Source organism: Ciconia boyciana, chromosome 2, assembly GCF_034638445.1.
Source record: "Ciconia boyciana chromosome 2, ASM3463844v1, whole genome shotgun sequence".
NCBI classification, from domain to species: Eukaryota; Metazoa; Chordata; class Aves; order Ciconiiformes; family Ciconiidae; genus Ciconia; species Ciconia boyciana.
The window spans coordinates 23,521,143-23,538,910 of record NC_132935.1 but is presented as its reverse complement, the minus strand read 5'-3'; the positions used below and the strand labels follow the sequence as shown (position 1 = coordinate 23,538,910).

At 41.1% G+C, this 17,768-nt stretch overlaps 1 protein-coding gene across 1 annotated transcript in view; it reads left to right on the top strand.

Annotated features, from left to right (window-relative positions):
- Positions 1 to 17,768, top strand: part of GRHL2 (grainyhead like transcription factor 2) — a 65,607-nt gene that overhangs the window by 23,271 nt on the left and 24,568 nt on the right. Inside the window, exons 6-8 of the mRNA XM_072851147.1 lie at positions 1,317 to 1,470; positions 3,991 to 4,102; positions 9,526 to 9,620. Coding sequence (XP_072707248.1) covers positions 1,317 to 1,470; positions 3,991 to 4,102; positions 9,526 to 9,620 — 361 coding nt within the window. The remainder of the gene's footprint in view (positions 1 to 1,316; positions 1,471 to 3,990; positions 4,103 to 9,525; positions 9,621 to 17,768) is intronic.

Genomic DNA, 17,768 nt, shown 5'->3' with positions numbered 1-17,768 from the left:
CAGGTTTTTTTTTTCCTTCTACTTTCTCATCAAGTGGGTATTTAAATGTTATTATTATTCATACATTTTAGTGATTTTTTTTTTCCATTGGATAGTTAAAAATGTTTTTGTCTTCCCCTTATTTCCATATTGCTATGGCAGTGTTATGATGATCCAGAGTATTTGCTTGACCTAGAAAGTTAAGGATACACTATTGTTTTGGACCAACATGTTCGTCCTTTTGGTTCTACTCCAGCACTGCTTAAATACTTTGTTGAATTAGGACCTTCGTGAAAATGCTTCCCCTGTATCTCCAATTTGTGAGGACATCCTGCAAGTGACTCCTTGCATTAAGCTTCCTGTGGTGACCAAATGCAGTTTGAAGAGAAGATTTATTCTGCAAGGTTAACGTTATTTTTCATTTAAGAGAATGTGAGGAGCTGCAGGCATCATTTTTATTGGATTATTGTTCAAGCCCATTATTGGAGAAGGTGGCTGGAAGAGGCTCTGTGAGAACTGTGTTCAGCTAACAGTTCAGTAGTTAATGGAGCTTTAACTTTTCATGGTTTGAGAACTGCTTTAAAGGTGGAAAGTTATCCTGTGAAGGAGGATGTTTTCTAAAATCTGACTTCCAACACAAGAGCAAACTCTCTTTTTCTCTAATTTTTGTCTTTTTCTAAGGGAGGTTACTTGATTGCAGATACAACTAAATGTAGGTACTTTGTTCTGTCTGATTAATTTTGAAAAGAAGGCTTGTAAAAACCTTGACTGCACGTTGTCTTTAAACAAATGAACCTACTGTCCCTTCTGGTTGTATTCCTTTTCTGCCCTGTGCTGAAAGTAGCAGTTGGACTTTACATTCTCCACATCCATCTTCTGCAACAAGTTTTATTCTGGTTTTTTTTGTTTGTCTGTTTGTCTCTTTGTTTGTTTGTTTTTTTTAAATTTCTCTTTCTGTGACACTTCTAAATTTAAATGTCTGTGGAGGTAGCTGATTTCCTGCAAATCATACTGCATTCCCTTCTGGTATTTGACACTCTCACTGTGGGGTACGTAGTCTTGTACTTCATGATGGTTCTCTTCAGAGAAAGTAAAGATGTAGTCTTTTCTCCAAGAGACTTACAGTCCAGATAGTTTTACGCTTGATTGCCAGATCTGATGAACGTGAAAAAAGAAAATTGCATTTTTAAATACCTATTTGACGTTTTCCAGGAATTTTATTATTAACTTCTTATGCCTTGCTTATACAATGCATGAAATACGTAATAAATGGGAACAAAGAGAAAAGGAGAAAGTGATGGATTTTGTTGGTGTTTCTCTCCCTGTCTTTTCAGCAGCACTTTTCAGTATACGCTAGAAGCTACCAAATCTCTGCGTCAAAAGCAAGGGGAGGGGCCCATGACCTACTTGAACAAAGGACAGTTCTACGCCATCACCCTGAGCGAGACGGGTGACAACAAATGTTTCCGGCATCCCATCAGCAAAGTCAGGGTATAGTCCAATTTCTTTCCTAGATGGGAATGGAGCTCTGTAGATAAATGTAGTTGTGGTTGGTTGGTTTTTAATTATTTTTTTCTTGTGGAAGAGGATGGAGCAAGCTTACTTGTAAGCCCAATGTAAAGGTGGGAGAGTAATATTGATGGTGGTCTCAAATATTTTGGGGTCCAGTTTTTTCAAAGTGTGATCTTATGAGTTAATTATATACATATCTGCCTCAGTTTATGGTTTGGGAGAATGGTAATTGCACAGATATTGCACTTGACATCGGTGAACTTATCATTGCCATGATTAAAGAAAAAAATCAGAAAACTGCTACATCTACTGTGTAAGTCCATCTTCACTCACTTGTGCACTTCAGCAGCTGCTTTCCAGTGCATGTCAGATAAAATGTGAAGAGTTGAAGCCATCCTTTGTGACACAAATTTTAAATAATTTACATCATATAAGTGTGAGCTTTCACTTGATATTCACCCAGAAGTATGACAAAATGGATGATTTGCATCTTAGATTCTGTGGTTGGAACTGAAGCTTGGGTATTCAGCAACGTCTGCCTGGTGAACAGGCCTCCTGATTTCCCTGGTAATGTTTTTGAGTAAGCAAATCCTAGCCCAGTAACCTTGGAATGACCAATGAGCCTCAGAGTTTCTGCCCTGCAAATTTCACCCTAAAGCTGGAAGGGCTGCATATGTATAAGGCTGCAAAAGTGTTTCCATCCAAATAAATGAAGTGCTGTAAAAATGTTGTGACTTTAGTCAAAGGAACCAATGAAAGTCAACATGAGCAGTGAAGCAGACAACAACCTATATGTTTCTATCATATGTGAAGTTTAGAGAGATTCTTCCTAAAGAGAGGCAATGATTTGTAAACCTGCATAGCAGTTAATTTTTAGCCTGGTTTCCTAAGAACATGAGGCTGATGATGGCATTTCGTTGTTGGCTGAAGCCGATGTAAGACTTCTCTGCTGCTGAAAAGTCTCTCCCTGTGAGCCACCTGTTCCTTCCCTCTTTGTGGTGCCAGCTCCAGCACTTGTACAGCTGTAACAGGAGTCAGGAGCTCACTGGTCTGGCTGAAAACCAGTCCTCATAAGTCTTGTTCACTACAGAGCCACATGAGTTTTGAAGCCGTGGCAACAGAAGGATGGAAGTTGTAGAGCAGAGATGAGACCATTTCTTTTGGAGGATGTACAGTTTACAGAAGATTGTGAAACCACACGCAACTTTCACGACCATGTTCTGTTTGCCAGGCCCCCAGCTAAGGGGGCTGTTGAATTTATTGCCAATTCCATCCGAACCTGACAGAGGGGCAAGAAGTTTTGAAGGTATTAAACCTGTACAAGTTCCACGTAAGTGGTTCATAGGGGAAAAAGATTAATGCTGTCCTTGGTGGAAAAGCTACAGTCTGCACTGCCAGTTCTGGTTAATGCATCAGCTGGCCAGCCAGCACATACCTGATGGCCAGCCAGTACGCATATGCATAACTCGGGACTCATCCACAGCATATACTGCCTTGTGCCCATGCAGTAGCTAGACATGGAAGACGCAGTGATGATGTTCGACTTTTATAGGTGGAATGGAGAAGGTCACAGAGCATGTGAAGGGTTACAGTGGTGACTGTGTGGAGGGACATAGATCATGAATCAATGGTGATCCAACTCCTCAACTTATGAAACAGCTTGATGGTATTTTTTATGAGCTTGGTGACTCAGGGTTAAAGGAAGAATGGGAACAAAAGAGGATATTTAAAAGTGAATTTTTTGTTCTCTGTGATTTCTTTTCACTTCAGTTTACCTAGTATGAGCATTCTTGCCTTGTTTTGTGTTTTTTGATTTGCTTGCCTACAGCAGGGCTTTTTTAAAAAGCCTTTATTACTCATGTGAAATTTTGCATAAAGTTTCAATCTGTTTCCTTTGAATCACACAGTTTAACAAAGGGAATTCAGAACTTGAACTGAAAAGCTCAGCAAAACTCAGTAAATAGTCACAGTGAGTTTGTCATTAAATACATGTATGCAAGAGTCCTGCTGCCAAGAAGGGTATTTGGACTATGTGTGGTAAAACTAAAAATGTCCTACCTTTAGCCAGTGAGCCTGAGCTCCGTAACAACACATCCCTTTACAGTGTAATGTCATCTTCCAGAGTGACAAGGAATCTGAACTCCAGCACTTGGACTGGACTTGGATCAGAATTGAAATTGGGGATCCTCTGACTTTGAAATGACTGCTCTTAAGGGAACTTAGACTTCTTAAATCTAAGAATATGATTACATTTTATTTGGACTATCAAGAAGATAATCCTAGGCCCTGCATTATTTTAAAACTACATTTCTTCTGCCCTGAGTCTTTAAGTGTATTGCAATATTGGACTGGAATAAAAACCAGCAATCTTCTACAACCAAAGTACTGGGGGAGGGCGGTGACTGGATCAGCATTAGAGGCATATGGGAGATTTTAATTTTTATGTTTCTGACTATTAATTATATGAACTAATGCAACTTGTGCTCTTGATTTTCTTAGAGCGTGGTCATGGTTGTTTTCAGTGAGGATAAAAACAGAGACGAGCAGCTGAAATACTGGAAATACTGGCATTCTCGGCAGCACACAGCTAAACAGAGGGTCCTCGACATTGGTGAGTGTAAGAGGATCTCCAGATGTTTCAGGGAAGATTGCAGAATGTGGAAAGCTCTCGTACCTTGCACAGGGATGTGGTGGGATATATTGGCAATGGCTGCAAGGCTTGTACCACAGCTTTTAGCAATGGCTCGTCCCTGCTAGGACTGGGCTATAGGGTCTATGAAGCAGGACGGAGACCACGCAGAAGGAATCGTCCTCAGTAGTCACAAAGAAGAGCTGCCCCTTGCATGCATATTTAATGTTGTTCCACCTTCTGGTGCTGGGAAGTCAAGGTCTGCACCTCAGGACTGGCAGAGTGTTTGTTTCCTTTAGTTTTTCAAAGGCTGATCCACTCTTTGATCCAGTAACAGTAGCAGCCCACATAACAGTTAGGTTAGCTAATCTGATGTGTAAGTGCAGCCTGAGAGTGAAGATGCCATCATTATGGTGACTGCAAAGGAGCGTACAGGACTCCTACACCCCCACTTTTTGAGTCGCGTTAGAGAGAAGTGAGGGAGAAGTGAGGGAGAAGCAAGCTCTGGTGTGCTATCCTGAGAGACCTGTTTATCGTTCATCCCATCGAAGGTATTTACAAGCCCATTTCAGCCACAGCTGCCCTATCCGCATGCTTGGGAGATTTTAGCAGCGGAAGAACACGTACCTGCTGCCAAGGAGCCTGAAGTTGAAATCTGTGGGAGTGTCTAGACATCAAGCGCTTCTGCCCTCCCACGTGCAGTTTACACACGCAGCCATCTGCAGCGGATTCCAGTCAAAGGAGTCGGCAAGACCAAAGCAGACCAAGTCTATCTTGTTTTGACCGCCTGAGGGAACCAAACCATTGAATGGCAGGAATGAGAGGGGGCAGAGAGAAGGGGAAAGGAAAAAAAAAGCAGGGTTACTTGGAGAGAGCACTGCAAGACTTCAGGGGTGATTGAACAGGGTGATCAGAGAATCAGTCCCTCAGTGGTCCTACTCATGCAGTGCCGTTTGACTTTCAAATGCTGCAGTCTCCACTGAGGCTGGCATTATTTAAAGTCAAGTGTATTTGGTCAAAGTGGCTCTTCCTGAATCTCGTCTCTGCCTCTTGTCTTATGATCATAGTTCTGGCTGAACTGTTTCCCCAGCTTCTTTTTTTTTTTTTTTCTTTTGTCCTTTGGGGTAGTTAAGGCAATAAAACCTCCACCCCAGACCAAATGACTCCTATCATGACATGTTAAAAGAGCATAGTATGCCACGTCACAGCTATTTCTGAAGGCTGCCTGTTTTTTGTGCTAGTCCTTACAAGCTTGCAGTGCTAGTGCTCATACCTTTGAAGGTATGTGCTGAGGAGCTCGTTCCACTGCAGTGCCAACACCCTCCGACTCCACCACACTCGTGGCGTACCAGCACATTTCAGTCCCCTTACCTGAACAAATCAGCTTATGATGCATATTCTGTAAAATCGTCCTCTGCAAAACAAGTGCTGTGCATGACCTGTGTGTTTATGTGTGTTAAAGTGAATGTCTTTTATGCTTCCATTAGTTTGAGATGAAATAGGTCTGTGCTGACTTTTGAGGCACTCTGGTGTGTATTCTTTATTTGGACTGCAAACATGAGCAAAGCCCAGTGTAGTAAGACTTACTGATACAGCACTCCCTGTCAGATGTAAGAACGGTGAGAGCACAGTTCGCCTCAGCATTTTCAGAAGAAAGACCTAGATGTTGTTCAGCAGTGTTTTCTTGCGAACAACTGAAATATGGCCTTAGCTCTTACGAAGTAGTGTTTCTGAAGTACATTTCATTTTCTTTGGGACTTACATCATGGATATTGGGCTTATTAGGGCAGAATGGCTCCCAACTACATTTCCTATACAAGCATCAAGCTGCATTTAGCAAAATCTTCCAGTTTTATCATCAGATGATCTAACTGAGCAACTTCATCCAAATTTGAAGTTGGCCCTGCTTTGAGCAGCAGTAGGGTAGGAATTGAACCAGATAACCTCCAGGGATCTCTTCCAAGCTAAATTATTGTGTGGCTCTATGAAGATTTCCATTTACATTAAAAATTCAGATCCTTGAAGGGCTCCTGTAAGGGAATACTGACTTAGTGTCCAGGCCCTGTGTAGTTAACAGAGAGAATTAGGTGTCTATGAGGGAGATTAGCAAATGCCAGGAGACGCCATGGAGAACCATTTAAACAGGCACTCACGAGAAGCTTGCTAAGGTCAGGGGTGTGTGTCAGATTTGTCCCCTCTTCAGGAGATGGTCTGGCAATCTGCTGGTAGCCCCACTTCTCTTTTATTTTGGATTTCACTCCAACTATCAACAGTATATAAAGGGTTAATAATATTAGGCTCCTTTAAAACTATCTGTGAATAGCCATAAATCTGTGTAACCTGTTCCATAGATGTTTATAATCATTAGTACTATTTTAACTTAACATTTGTAGCGTATGTTTAACATCTGTGAATCCTTTTTAATTGTTTATGAATGCACTTTTAATCTAGAGCATAACTTGGTCTTTAGCAGGCAGAGAATCAAATGAATTTGGGATGTTCTAGTTCTGGGGTCCAGCTAATCAGCTCTCAGATAGGGATGATGACTCTTCTTGTGCTGCTTTCCCTGGTGGCACAGGTCTGTCTCTCTGCCTTCTGGCCTGCAGTTATATTCTGGAGATTAGAGGAAATAGAGTGATTTGTTCCCTCAATCCAGACGTGCAGGGGTCACTGCTTTAATTTGTTTTGTGTACTGGCTGGTGCACCTCCTGGGAGGAAGGATGGTTGAATGGATTAGATGTAGTACTGGGTCTGAAGATGCATTGATATTAAGAGGATAAGCATGGACTGACATGTAAGCAACTCCATAGTGCTTGAGGAATAAACTTGAGGGCTTGACACTTACTAAGCAAGAAGGAAAGGTGTTTTCCAGAATTTAGGGTATGTGCTGTTATGGGTTTTTCTGAAGAAGGAGGGAGGCACTTTCACTGTTTTTTAGCAGGAGTGAGGGGAGGGGGGGAAAGCTGACTTTTCCACAATGCTGTGCTGTGACAATGGATCACTAGCTTTTTCTTTTAAAATAATGTCAAATAAAGAATACAGTACTAGATTGCAGCAAATATTGATTATTTAGAATCAGTACCATAATTTGACAAACACTGGAACAGGTTCAAAAGTGGACATAAAGAGTGGGTGTGGAAGCTTTAGATTGGGGTTATTGGTGCTCCAGAGTCTTGCCCATATTTTTTTGCAGGATATTTTGTATTATTTATGTGCACAATACAAAAACTACTACAATGGTACGTAATGCATGCAAATGATTAGTTTAATGTTGAAACTTGCCATTGTTTAATATGCAGTTTACCCAACAAAAGAGGAAATAATTCCTGTAAAGCCATTTTCTGGCATATTGAAGAACCCCAATTTTCTATTTCTGGTAACTCACAGCAGCAGAAGAGGAAAAATTGTAGTCACATTAACAACTTTCAAATATCCTTGGATGTAAATGCTTTCTTAATCTACTGAGGATCCTTCTTTAATTATCTGTAAATTGAGGGGAATAGGGTGCACTTCTGCTTTTAAACAGCATGTCACATAGACACTCCATGAGATTTGTGTATGGCAATTAAGGAAGCAGAGGCATGTGTTGGGGGAAGGGAAGTGTTGGTGGGATGCAAGGTTCTGACAGCCTTTTAGGAGAAGAAAACATGTGTCTTTACAAGACATCTTGTTCATGTCTTTCCAAAGTGCACCTACACAGCACGCCCATATGCAAGTCAGTTGCACGAGGCACTTTCTGGTGAATCATAAATTTAAGGGGTGGGTGGATGTGTGCACATGCATATTAAACTACTTCTCTGTCTTCTAATTCCTCTCATTTGCATTTCTACACTGAATTTAGATAGTGAAGCCAATGACTTAAGTTAGAAAGGAGATCTGAGTTCATCAGGGAATGAAAAGCCTGCCTGCTCTCTCAAACACCATGTTGACTTGCTGCATCACCAAATATCTTGTGCTGTTCCTATGGTCAGAACAGTGAATTTTTACTGTATCCAAAATCATTCATGTTTCCCAGGCACACAGTTTCATTTGCCCAGTGAAATGCCAGCATCCCTGCATTTCAGATGAGAGAAAAGTATATTGATTACACATCTCAAATATTAAATAATTCTCCTTGCAGCAGTGGTTTTGTTATAAATGATTTAAAAACAGTTATTAACTAGAAATTATTTTTTAGACGAACAGTTCATTTTTAGAAGGGTAAAGGAGATTAATATTGAAACCATTTGGGTGTCTCATAGAATACAAAAACATCCTCTTTCTATAACTGATTACAAAGCTGAGAATCAGCCTGCTTCTGAAGCGCAGATTTGGGCAAACGTTAGATCAAGATTGCTGCATGACGTAATCTCAGCCCTCTGGCACCGAGTCCAATTACAGCCATTACAGCCCTGGAGGGATTCTAAGGAAATGTATATGTCCCAGAGAGAGTTGATATATTTGTGTGAAGAATCTGGAAGTTCCTTTAATCAAGCAGATATTACCACCTTACAGACCTGGTCTTTCTCTTAATCTGTCATCAAAAAGAAGAAAGTGTGTTAAACTGGCTGGCAAAGGGAGAGAAAAAGGGGGCTTGTTCCTCTTTTCAATTATAAAGAAGACCTGGATGTTGTCTGTCTTACGTGGTTTTCTGCCCTTACTGTTTTTTGGGGGGGGTTGGGTCATCTTTGAAATTTGGACTCCCTTTTGCTTTGCATTCCTTCTGAAATACTAGCTTATTGATAATATTAACAGCCCTTTGGAAAGAAGTGAGAAGAGGTTGCAGATTTTGTAGTGAGACAATTTAAAATACTTTGGTTGTTTGCTATTTTAGTATCATACACACTTTGGAGAAAGGATATTTATGTTTTTGGTTTTTTTGGGTTTTTTTGTTTGTTTGTTTTGGTTTGGTTTTTTTTAATACAGATCCAGCATCCAGTGCAGTAGTTCCCAGGAAAGTTGAAATGGCTGGGCAAGAAGTGTACACTACTGATTATTTCCTCCAGTTACAGCTCTTAGCCTTTTAGAAAGCTTCTTTAGGATTTACCATAATGTTGTTTATTTATGTCAAGGTTCGAACAGTCCCTTTAAATGTTTCAATAGCTTTTAGTTAATTTTCCAGTTTTGGCCATTCCTTGGCCAAGCTAATGAATGCACCCACTCATTCCCTCTACAGTCACACTGATTCCTTTTTGAGAGCAAACAATATTTTGCAAGAACATTAGCTAGTGATGTACTAGGCATAGGACTAAAGCTGCAGTATATTACCTCTTTGCAATTAAGCTTATTAATAATTCAACATATACAAGAGGTAGTTTTGATGCATTAGCCAACCCACCTGAAAAAGCAAAGATGTACTACAAGCTGTAAAAGAGAAAGTTCAAACCTTTTTCATGAGTCTTTTGTTTGTTTGTTATTTCTTACAGCTGATTACAAGGAGAGTTTTAATACCATTGGGAATATTGAAGAAATCGCATTCAATGCTGTGTCCTTTACTTGGGATGTCAATGAGGAGGCAAAGGTGAGGAAAACCCATGCAGATGGTATCCCTTTATAAGTACCATCTATCCTTAGTCACTGTTCCACTTCTCTCCTTTTTAACAAATAATAAGAAGGGTAGGTGGAGGTGAGCGAGCTCAGTCTCTGCAAAGCCAGGTAAACTGTGGTCTTTCACTGACCCCAGGGATTCTGGCCATCTGTAAAAGGCAAGATGGTATGTAATGGCTTATGGCATGATATTGCATTCACACCTGTATCACTGACAAATAGAGATGTAGTTCTGAGGAAAACCTGCAGGGCTCTCACAGTGTAGTTTCTTACTTGTGGCCTCAGTGATTTTCCATTTAAAATATACCCAGCCTGAGAAACAGTAAAAGTTTTTTTCCTACTTGGAAAGTCCATGTAGGATACAAGGTGAATGTTTTCTTTCTCTAAATTATCAACTTCCTTTCTACAGTATTAACATCTCCAATATTCAATGTTCTGAAAGCTAACTATGTCTTTCCTTGTGTTTGTGCCATTATTTTTTATAGTGCTTCACAGACTGTCCTTGCAATTGGGAATGAATGTATTTTTGAGGACTGTTTTTGAGGATGGGTGCATTCTTTCTTTCTTTCTTTTTCTTTTTTTTTTTTTTTTTTTTTTTTTAAGTGGTCAAGTACCCTCAGACATGGGGTTTTGCATTTGGGGATGTGACTGCTGCAGTAGACCTATAAACCAGGACAGCAGAGCACCTTAACAAGTTTCTTATAGATAAGGTTATCCAAAGGGTGGCAGCTTATTTCAGCTGCATGGACTAGTGTAGGAGAAATGAAAAGCTGCTGGTAATTGTAAGAAGTTGGCCCCCGGGAAGCAAACAACAAGGGAAATAGGCTGTGTAAAATGAGTGGGGGTAATGCGGGACTCTCGGGGATGTAGAAATAATAAACAGCAAACACTGTTGAGCTTAGCAAACTCCTGATACTGTTTTCATGTTGAATATAAAATGCCCAATGTTCAAGTAATGCTAAGGATCTTTCAAATACAGAGATATCTTCATGCACGATTCCCCACTGCATTTCTAACAGCATTAGAGAGATTGTGTCGAGCAAGTGAGTCCTGTGAGATTGCATCGAGCACGGAGTGGTAGCATTAACACTCACTGTCGTGACTTGCTGACTGAAGGTGCTGAGGTTTGAAGTAACAGCGATTTTCATCTCTGGTGCACATTTTAAAAGAATAGAGCACTAAAGAAAAGACAATAGTTCTGAAAACCGCCTAGCTCTTTCAAAAGTTGTCTTTGGTAAAGAGTTGTACTTGTCCCAGTTGCTAATGGTGCTATATTTATTCATGTAATGATTACATTCTCACCGCCCTAGATATTCCCCTATTATGTGATTCCATTTCAAAATACAGCGGTATGTTGTCCTCTGCAGTCACAACAGATGACTGTTGTGTGCATGTGATCATTATGCAAGCAAATACAGCAAATATAGGTTTGGGATCTCCAACACCACCGACTTTCCCAAGGACCTTTACAGAAGGGCCCACTACCAGGGCTAGAGCATGGCAGTCTTGTCTCTTCCTCCCACTGGCAACTACCATCACCATTGCCAGGGCTGGCAGTTCTTTAACGCAGTTGCATTTGCAGCTGCAAGCCAGACTTAGCAAGACACCATGTTGATCTAGGAACAAGAAAGTCACATCCACTAGTGTCAGGTGTTATCCTCAGCCATTTTGTTCTAATCTCACACCAGTCACATTGCTCCTGCCTTGGGTGCCAGAACATTAAGAACACAACTCTCACAGTGATCACTGGAAATATAACATAGTAAGATTTTAAAATAATGACTCTCTTATTGTTGCTGGATTAAAAAACTGTCAGGAGTGAAATTTAAGAAAGCCACGTGTATTTCTGCAGGAAGTAGTCATTAAAATGCAAATTGGCTTATGTGTATTTATTTTGGGGGGTAGTTATCAAAGATATGATCTTTAGGAGCTTGAACTGCAAATGTATTCATAAAAGTAAGAGGATTCGTAACACAATGTGGTATTGGGCTATCAAACATATATCAGGTTGTACCTGAAAGCTTATCACCGTGCAGTAGGGTTTCCCTCCCCGCACATGTGTACACGTACCCACATGCTTGCTCTTGTTGGAGAGTCTAATACAATAACCAGTTGCGCTGGGTCTGGGGATTCCCATAGGGTGCCCCTGTGGTGTTTGAAAGCTGTGGACTTCGAGGCACGTCACTGAAGGCTGCTTTTTCTCCAGCAAATACCTCATCCAAGAAAGATGAAGAATTTAAAGGCCTAATTACAGACTCTCCTTTCTTAAGCTTTTTGAACGATGATCTTTAATCTGGCTCCATTGTTTCTGCTCAGTGTTGTTTTCCCTTTTCACCACAATTTCAAGATTAAAACTAACCTCACAGGCACAAAGACCTTCCTCTTCTGAGTCAGACAAAAGCGGCACAGAGCAGTTCTTTCCAGGGCCTCTGAGATGTGATGTGATGAAGTGCTTTACTGGCCTGGGAAGAAATAAAGAAAACGGACCAGTTGTTGGAAGTGCACAGGGGAGCGATCTTGAAAAATCAAACAGAAGCAGTAGAAATCACCTAACCAAATATCCCCGTCTCTCCTGGAAGACTGAATCCACATCTAGGAAGACTTACTGGAGCATCAGATTTCTCACTTTCCTACTCCACCTGGAGGGCAGCTGATTTAAAGCCAGATTTCTCCTCCCACACGCAAGCAGAGCAGTACCCTCCTCCTGGAAGCCCTTCAGGATAAGGGTATAACAGCGCGGGTGTGACAGCCAGAATCTGCCTGTTAACAGTGAGTCTGCTAAGGATTTGTAAGGCAGCATCTTGGATCTCATGCAGAGGAAACAGGCATTCAGACAGTACAGGCAGAGACCTCTCTTTATTGCTTCAGCAACATGAAGAGAACTGGGGTGTTGGCTCCAGCTCCTCATGCTCGGTCCCTCATCTTCCGACTGCTGCTTGGCAGAACAAGTAAATGGAAGAGGGAATCTTGTACAGCACATGTTGAGCTGTGGAATAATCTCGCCATTTCTTTCCATGGACTAAGGGAACAGCACCAGTCAGAAACACCACTCTGCTAGCATTTCCTCTGCTGTATCTGTTCGGGAACAGCAGTCCCCTTGCCTTCTGGCAGAGCAGAGTTGGGCCTGGCACATCCTTATGCTTTTCTAGAACAGCATCCTTTTCTGCTGGGGCCGTTGTCTAGAGGTCACCGTGGGGATTGTGGTTCAGAGCAGGACACAGGGAAATGAGGGGAAGGGTCTACAGCCATGTCAAACTCTTTCTTATGCTTCCTTGAGACAAAAATACTGTGCAGTAAGGAAGCAGGGGTAGGAAGTGAAGAACACTTTTTGTACAGTCCATCTTCGTTTCACTCCTTTATTTACTTCTCTATATAAATATGCAGCATTTATGGGCAAGGTGATTTGTTGGCTCCCTTTGGTTGAACCTGAATGCTATGTTTGGTATTTTTAAAGGAGTTCTTTAAAAAAAGGTGAGGAAACAAACAACAATTAACAAGAACTGGCTGACTTTTTAACCATCTTTTAAAAGTCTTTTTATGATATGCTAGAAGGTAGTTAGTTGCCTTGCTGTTGCCCTACAGAAGATTTTGCTGCAGCATCTGGCTGATTGACAAAGTTCTAGTGGAGGTTTTTGAACAGAGAGCTCAACTTCATTTTTGATAGACCTACATCTGCCTGCTTGCAGTCTTATTGCTGACAGAAGTTAGTTTGCAAGAAAGATAATTAAGAACCAGAACTCTCCTGGTCAAAGGAGAGTATCTTTGTCATAAATCATACCAACTCTTTGAGATATGCCTTCTCTCTGATTAATACTTTGCTAATTTAAAATGGTTAGGATGATGTTACCTCTGAAACAATACATTAATTGTATATTTTTATGGAAAGCACTTTTTAACCTTAAATTAAAACGTGTGACTTCAGTGAACAGTTGCTAAAGAAAAATGTCATCTTAAAGCAGACAAAAAAATACTTTTCAGTGATATCAAGAAATTACTGATTTCTGCAAAGCGCTGCAACTTGGACATGCAGTAAACAGACATGTTGGTGGATATGTTATTCAGGCAGGTGCTGGTACATGCTTTTTTGTGTGTACAGTAGTTGTGTGCTGTGCAGTTGTTGTGTATACTTGCATGCAATCATTGTCCTGCTATATTTAACTGAAATGTAGATCTTTAATCCAAAGCATGCTGAAGCCTCTGGGAACCTTTCCAGTTATTTAATGAGTTTTGGCATAGCGCATACAGTAATAAGCTGTGTTTTCAATGAGTGAGTGATTTGCGGGATTAGGTTCTTAGACATTGTGGGCTGGTTAGCTATGATTCCAGTGGGCACAACTGTAAAATCAAGCTGATAGCAGCACGGTCTATCAGTGATTTGTATTGTAACAATCCATATTTCTTTAACATTGCTGGCAGTACTTAGGACAAGCTTTGACTAGTATAAGAATTATTTTGTTCTTAATTATTAATTTCCTTTCTAACTTAGATCAAATTTCATTTCATTAGGGAGGAAATTAATATTTTCTCTACTCAAAATTTAAAGGTTGGAGGAAGATACTTTATTTGGGGGAATTAGTACCAGAAATTACGTAGGATTAGACTTGGTAACTGGTTTAATAAACCATGTCTGTGTGTCTATGCTTGCATATATATTTTTTAATATATATATGTCATGCATGCACACATACATGTATCTATTAAAGAAGAGTTAACCCGTGGTAGCAAATAATGTTGAAATTTCAGTGTATACAAATGGTTCAGTAAGTATGCATCTGGGATTCAAGGCAAATGGCATTTTTATGTAGTTGCTGGGGTGTGGTGTGGGTTGAGGAAGCTTCAAAAGAGTAGTGTAAACATTTGCTGGAGACATTTGTATTGAAATAAAACAAAGGTCTTACCTTTGTATGGGATTTATAAGGTAATGGCTGGCAGGAGAAACTATAAAACCACACTTTCTGTGTGTACGAGGAATGATGGGATTGATGTTAGTCATTTAAGAGACAAGGCATTTAACTCTTTGTTGTTGCAGTCCAGATGGATGAACCCCTTTAAAACAGGATTTTGTCAAGACCCATCACCCCGGCATAGATTCTACGTATTGCCAGTATTCAGTAGAGAAATTGCTTTACGTTTCTGATCTTGTGCTGTAACACACTCTTCCCTCCCTTCTGCTCTTGGCTCTTTCTGAAACAATGGGAGCCAGAAATGTAAATAGTAATAAAAGGCTTATATTAGAGGTTTCATAACAGTAGACCTTTAAAGCATATAAGCTGAGAGACTGCAGCAGGAGTCATGTTGGCTGGATGAGATGATAAAAGGGGAAATGCATTTCTGAGCCTTGCTTTCTCTTAAGGCAGGTTACTGTGTTTGTGTCTTGTACATCACTAATTATGCTGCAGTGTTTAACAAACAGTAATTCACATAATAACAGCTACACTGTGGAGGAGAGCCTTCCCCGAAAGAGAGAGTGCTTTTTCTAGTAATGCTCTATAACAAACAGAGGAGTTGTCGTTATCTTAGGCCACTTTTGAAACTTTCTCAGGCACCAAATGTTTCTCCAAATTAGATTTTCATTGCCAATGGCATGCCTGAGCTGGAGACTGGATGGGTGGAACTCTGTCATTAATTGCTCTAATCTAAGATATGCTGACATTAAAAAAAAAAGACATCTCTATAACAACAACCCAAACTTGTTCCTGATAGCAAAACATTGCTAAAATTCAGTTTGCACAGGAAAAAAAAAGTTTGTAAATGAATTCAGGTACAGCCATAGTCACATCCATTAAAATAGTTCTAAGTCAAGTGTAGACAGGGCCCTGGGGAAAAAAAAGCAGTGATTTCTACTGCTGCTACTGTCATTTCTACTTAACTCTACGTTTTCTAACCATGTAACTCTACTACACAAGAGACCAGAGCAAGGAGGATCTTACACCTGGGTGTCTTCCAAGAGATGTAGAGCGGGACTTCATCTTTCTGTGGCTGCCTGTGGGGTTGTTTTGCTCCTTGTCTCATTGAGAGTGGGAGTACCTGCATTACGGACAGGAGCTAAAAAGGAGGGGAAAATGAGGGCTGTAAAGGGCAAAGCAGGCTGTGCTTGGACAGGCGGGTGAAATCATTGCTGCTCAGAGCAGGCAGCATTCCTTGGCCACTGCCTGGGGAGGCGAAGGTTTCTGGTCAGAGCAGGGGCAGAGAGGAGGGGACTGTCCAGACGGTTCCCCAGGTCCTGTTCACCACAGCAGCCTGCTGCACCACGGTATTAAAACTAGTGCAAATCTTCAGTCATGCAAAGGAAAAAACCCTCTAAAATCAATGCAAGTAACACAACTTACGCCCTCTTCCCCTTCCCTTCCCTCTCCACACTCCCCATGTTTTCCAAATCCAAAGTCAGTGTTGTGTTTTACAGGAAAACTAATAGAAGATTGTGTGGAGACAGAAAATTTTCCCAAAAATAAATGATCTGTGTTAATTCGAATCTATCTGTCTGTCTGTGAGGTGCAGATGATATAACAGAAAGTATAGTACACTTCACGCGCATGAATGTACAGTCATTGCTCCTCAGAGAGATCCTGATGTATTACAGTGTCAGGACAAGGATATTGAATCTTACAGCATCAATCTATTATTCATGCTGAATAATCTGTTATTGCTGTATGGGGAATCTTGAAACGATAAAGTCTGTCTTCCCCAGCCACTCCTACTCTGCTCTGTGTTTCTGGAGGCAGTGGAAGAGATGACACAGTGCTTGTAGTTGATTAAGGTGGGACAAGGTCTTTTTTTACTTCTCAGCTGAGTGTGCAGCAAAGGTGGTAGATGCACAAACTGCTGGGTAGATACACAGGAAAAATGCATAGGTAGATGTGTCCCCTCTCACATTTGAACATACAGTTTGGAAAATCCCTGTGCAGAAGTATGGGCTAAAATACAGTAAGGCCAGATTCTGTTTTATGCCAGACCTCATTCTGCTGCTCTGTGTTCACACACACTTTAAAGCATTGCCTTGACACTGTAGGAGTCTGAAGGCAAATGAAAATTCAGGCCATCATATTTCAAAGGCATATGCACCCGTATCCACACTTACCTTTGGAGCTGGAGGAGACTAAGCTGTAATTTGAAACAGAAATAACACTATCAGCTTCAAAATCAGAGTTTCACCTAGGGCCCTTCCCCGCCTCCCTCCTCTCCCCGCAGTTAAAGTTCAACTATTTCATTTGTAAATGCAGCTCTGTGATACAATCAGAAGCAGAAATGCGGAGGTGCCATTAGCTCAGTCAGGCAAACAAGCTCCTCTGGCTCCATCGTAAAAAACCTGACTGTAATGTTAACTTCTGCCATTAGGGTAAAGTATTCCCCCACCAGCCACTGGAGCCCTTCTCTATTGTCAGCTGCCTTTCTCTTAGGGATGGAGAGAAAGATGCCTTTCTCTTAGTATTCTGGTCACTCAAACTATTTTTTTTTTCCTTGCTTGTGGATCAGGGAGGGGTTCCTTCATGCTCTCCCTTCCTGAATCCTCCCAGATCCCAGGGGCCTGATGGCCTCTCCTCTGCCCGGCGAGGTGTGCATCAGGTCTGTTGGAGAGACCCCGCAGATCTCTTCCTTCCTGAGTGTGCTTATTCTGCTGGAGCAGGTTTCGCACCCTCCTGGTTCAGGAAATACATACCGGCAGTTTTCTCTGTCCTTTTCCTTAGTTCACAGTTTTGGGGTTTTGTTGTTGTTGTTTTTTAAACTGAGAAAAGTGAAAAGTAGAATCAGGTCAATAAAGAATTGGCCCAAATTACTATGTAATGCACATATTCATCACTGGGGAGAACAATAGGATTTTTAATCCAGTTTCATCTCTCAAGTTTCATGCACGCTATCCTGACTGAAAGACACCAGTGATATTTCAGTTCATGATTACAGCTTGCTTTGCATCAAAATAGTCCATGGGATACTTGGTGGTGGCAGACCCATCTGCCAGGTGCTGTACAAACACATGGCAGACGAGGCACACCTTGTTCCGTAGTACCGATGGAGGTTAGAGGGCGGGAGGTGACTAGTGGCTATCAATAGATGTAAGTGGGTGTAGAAGGAAAGCACAAGATGGGTTTCTGAAGCAAAGGGAGGCAGGGCTTGCCAGGAACCA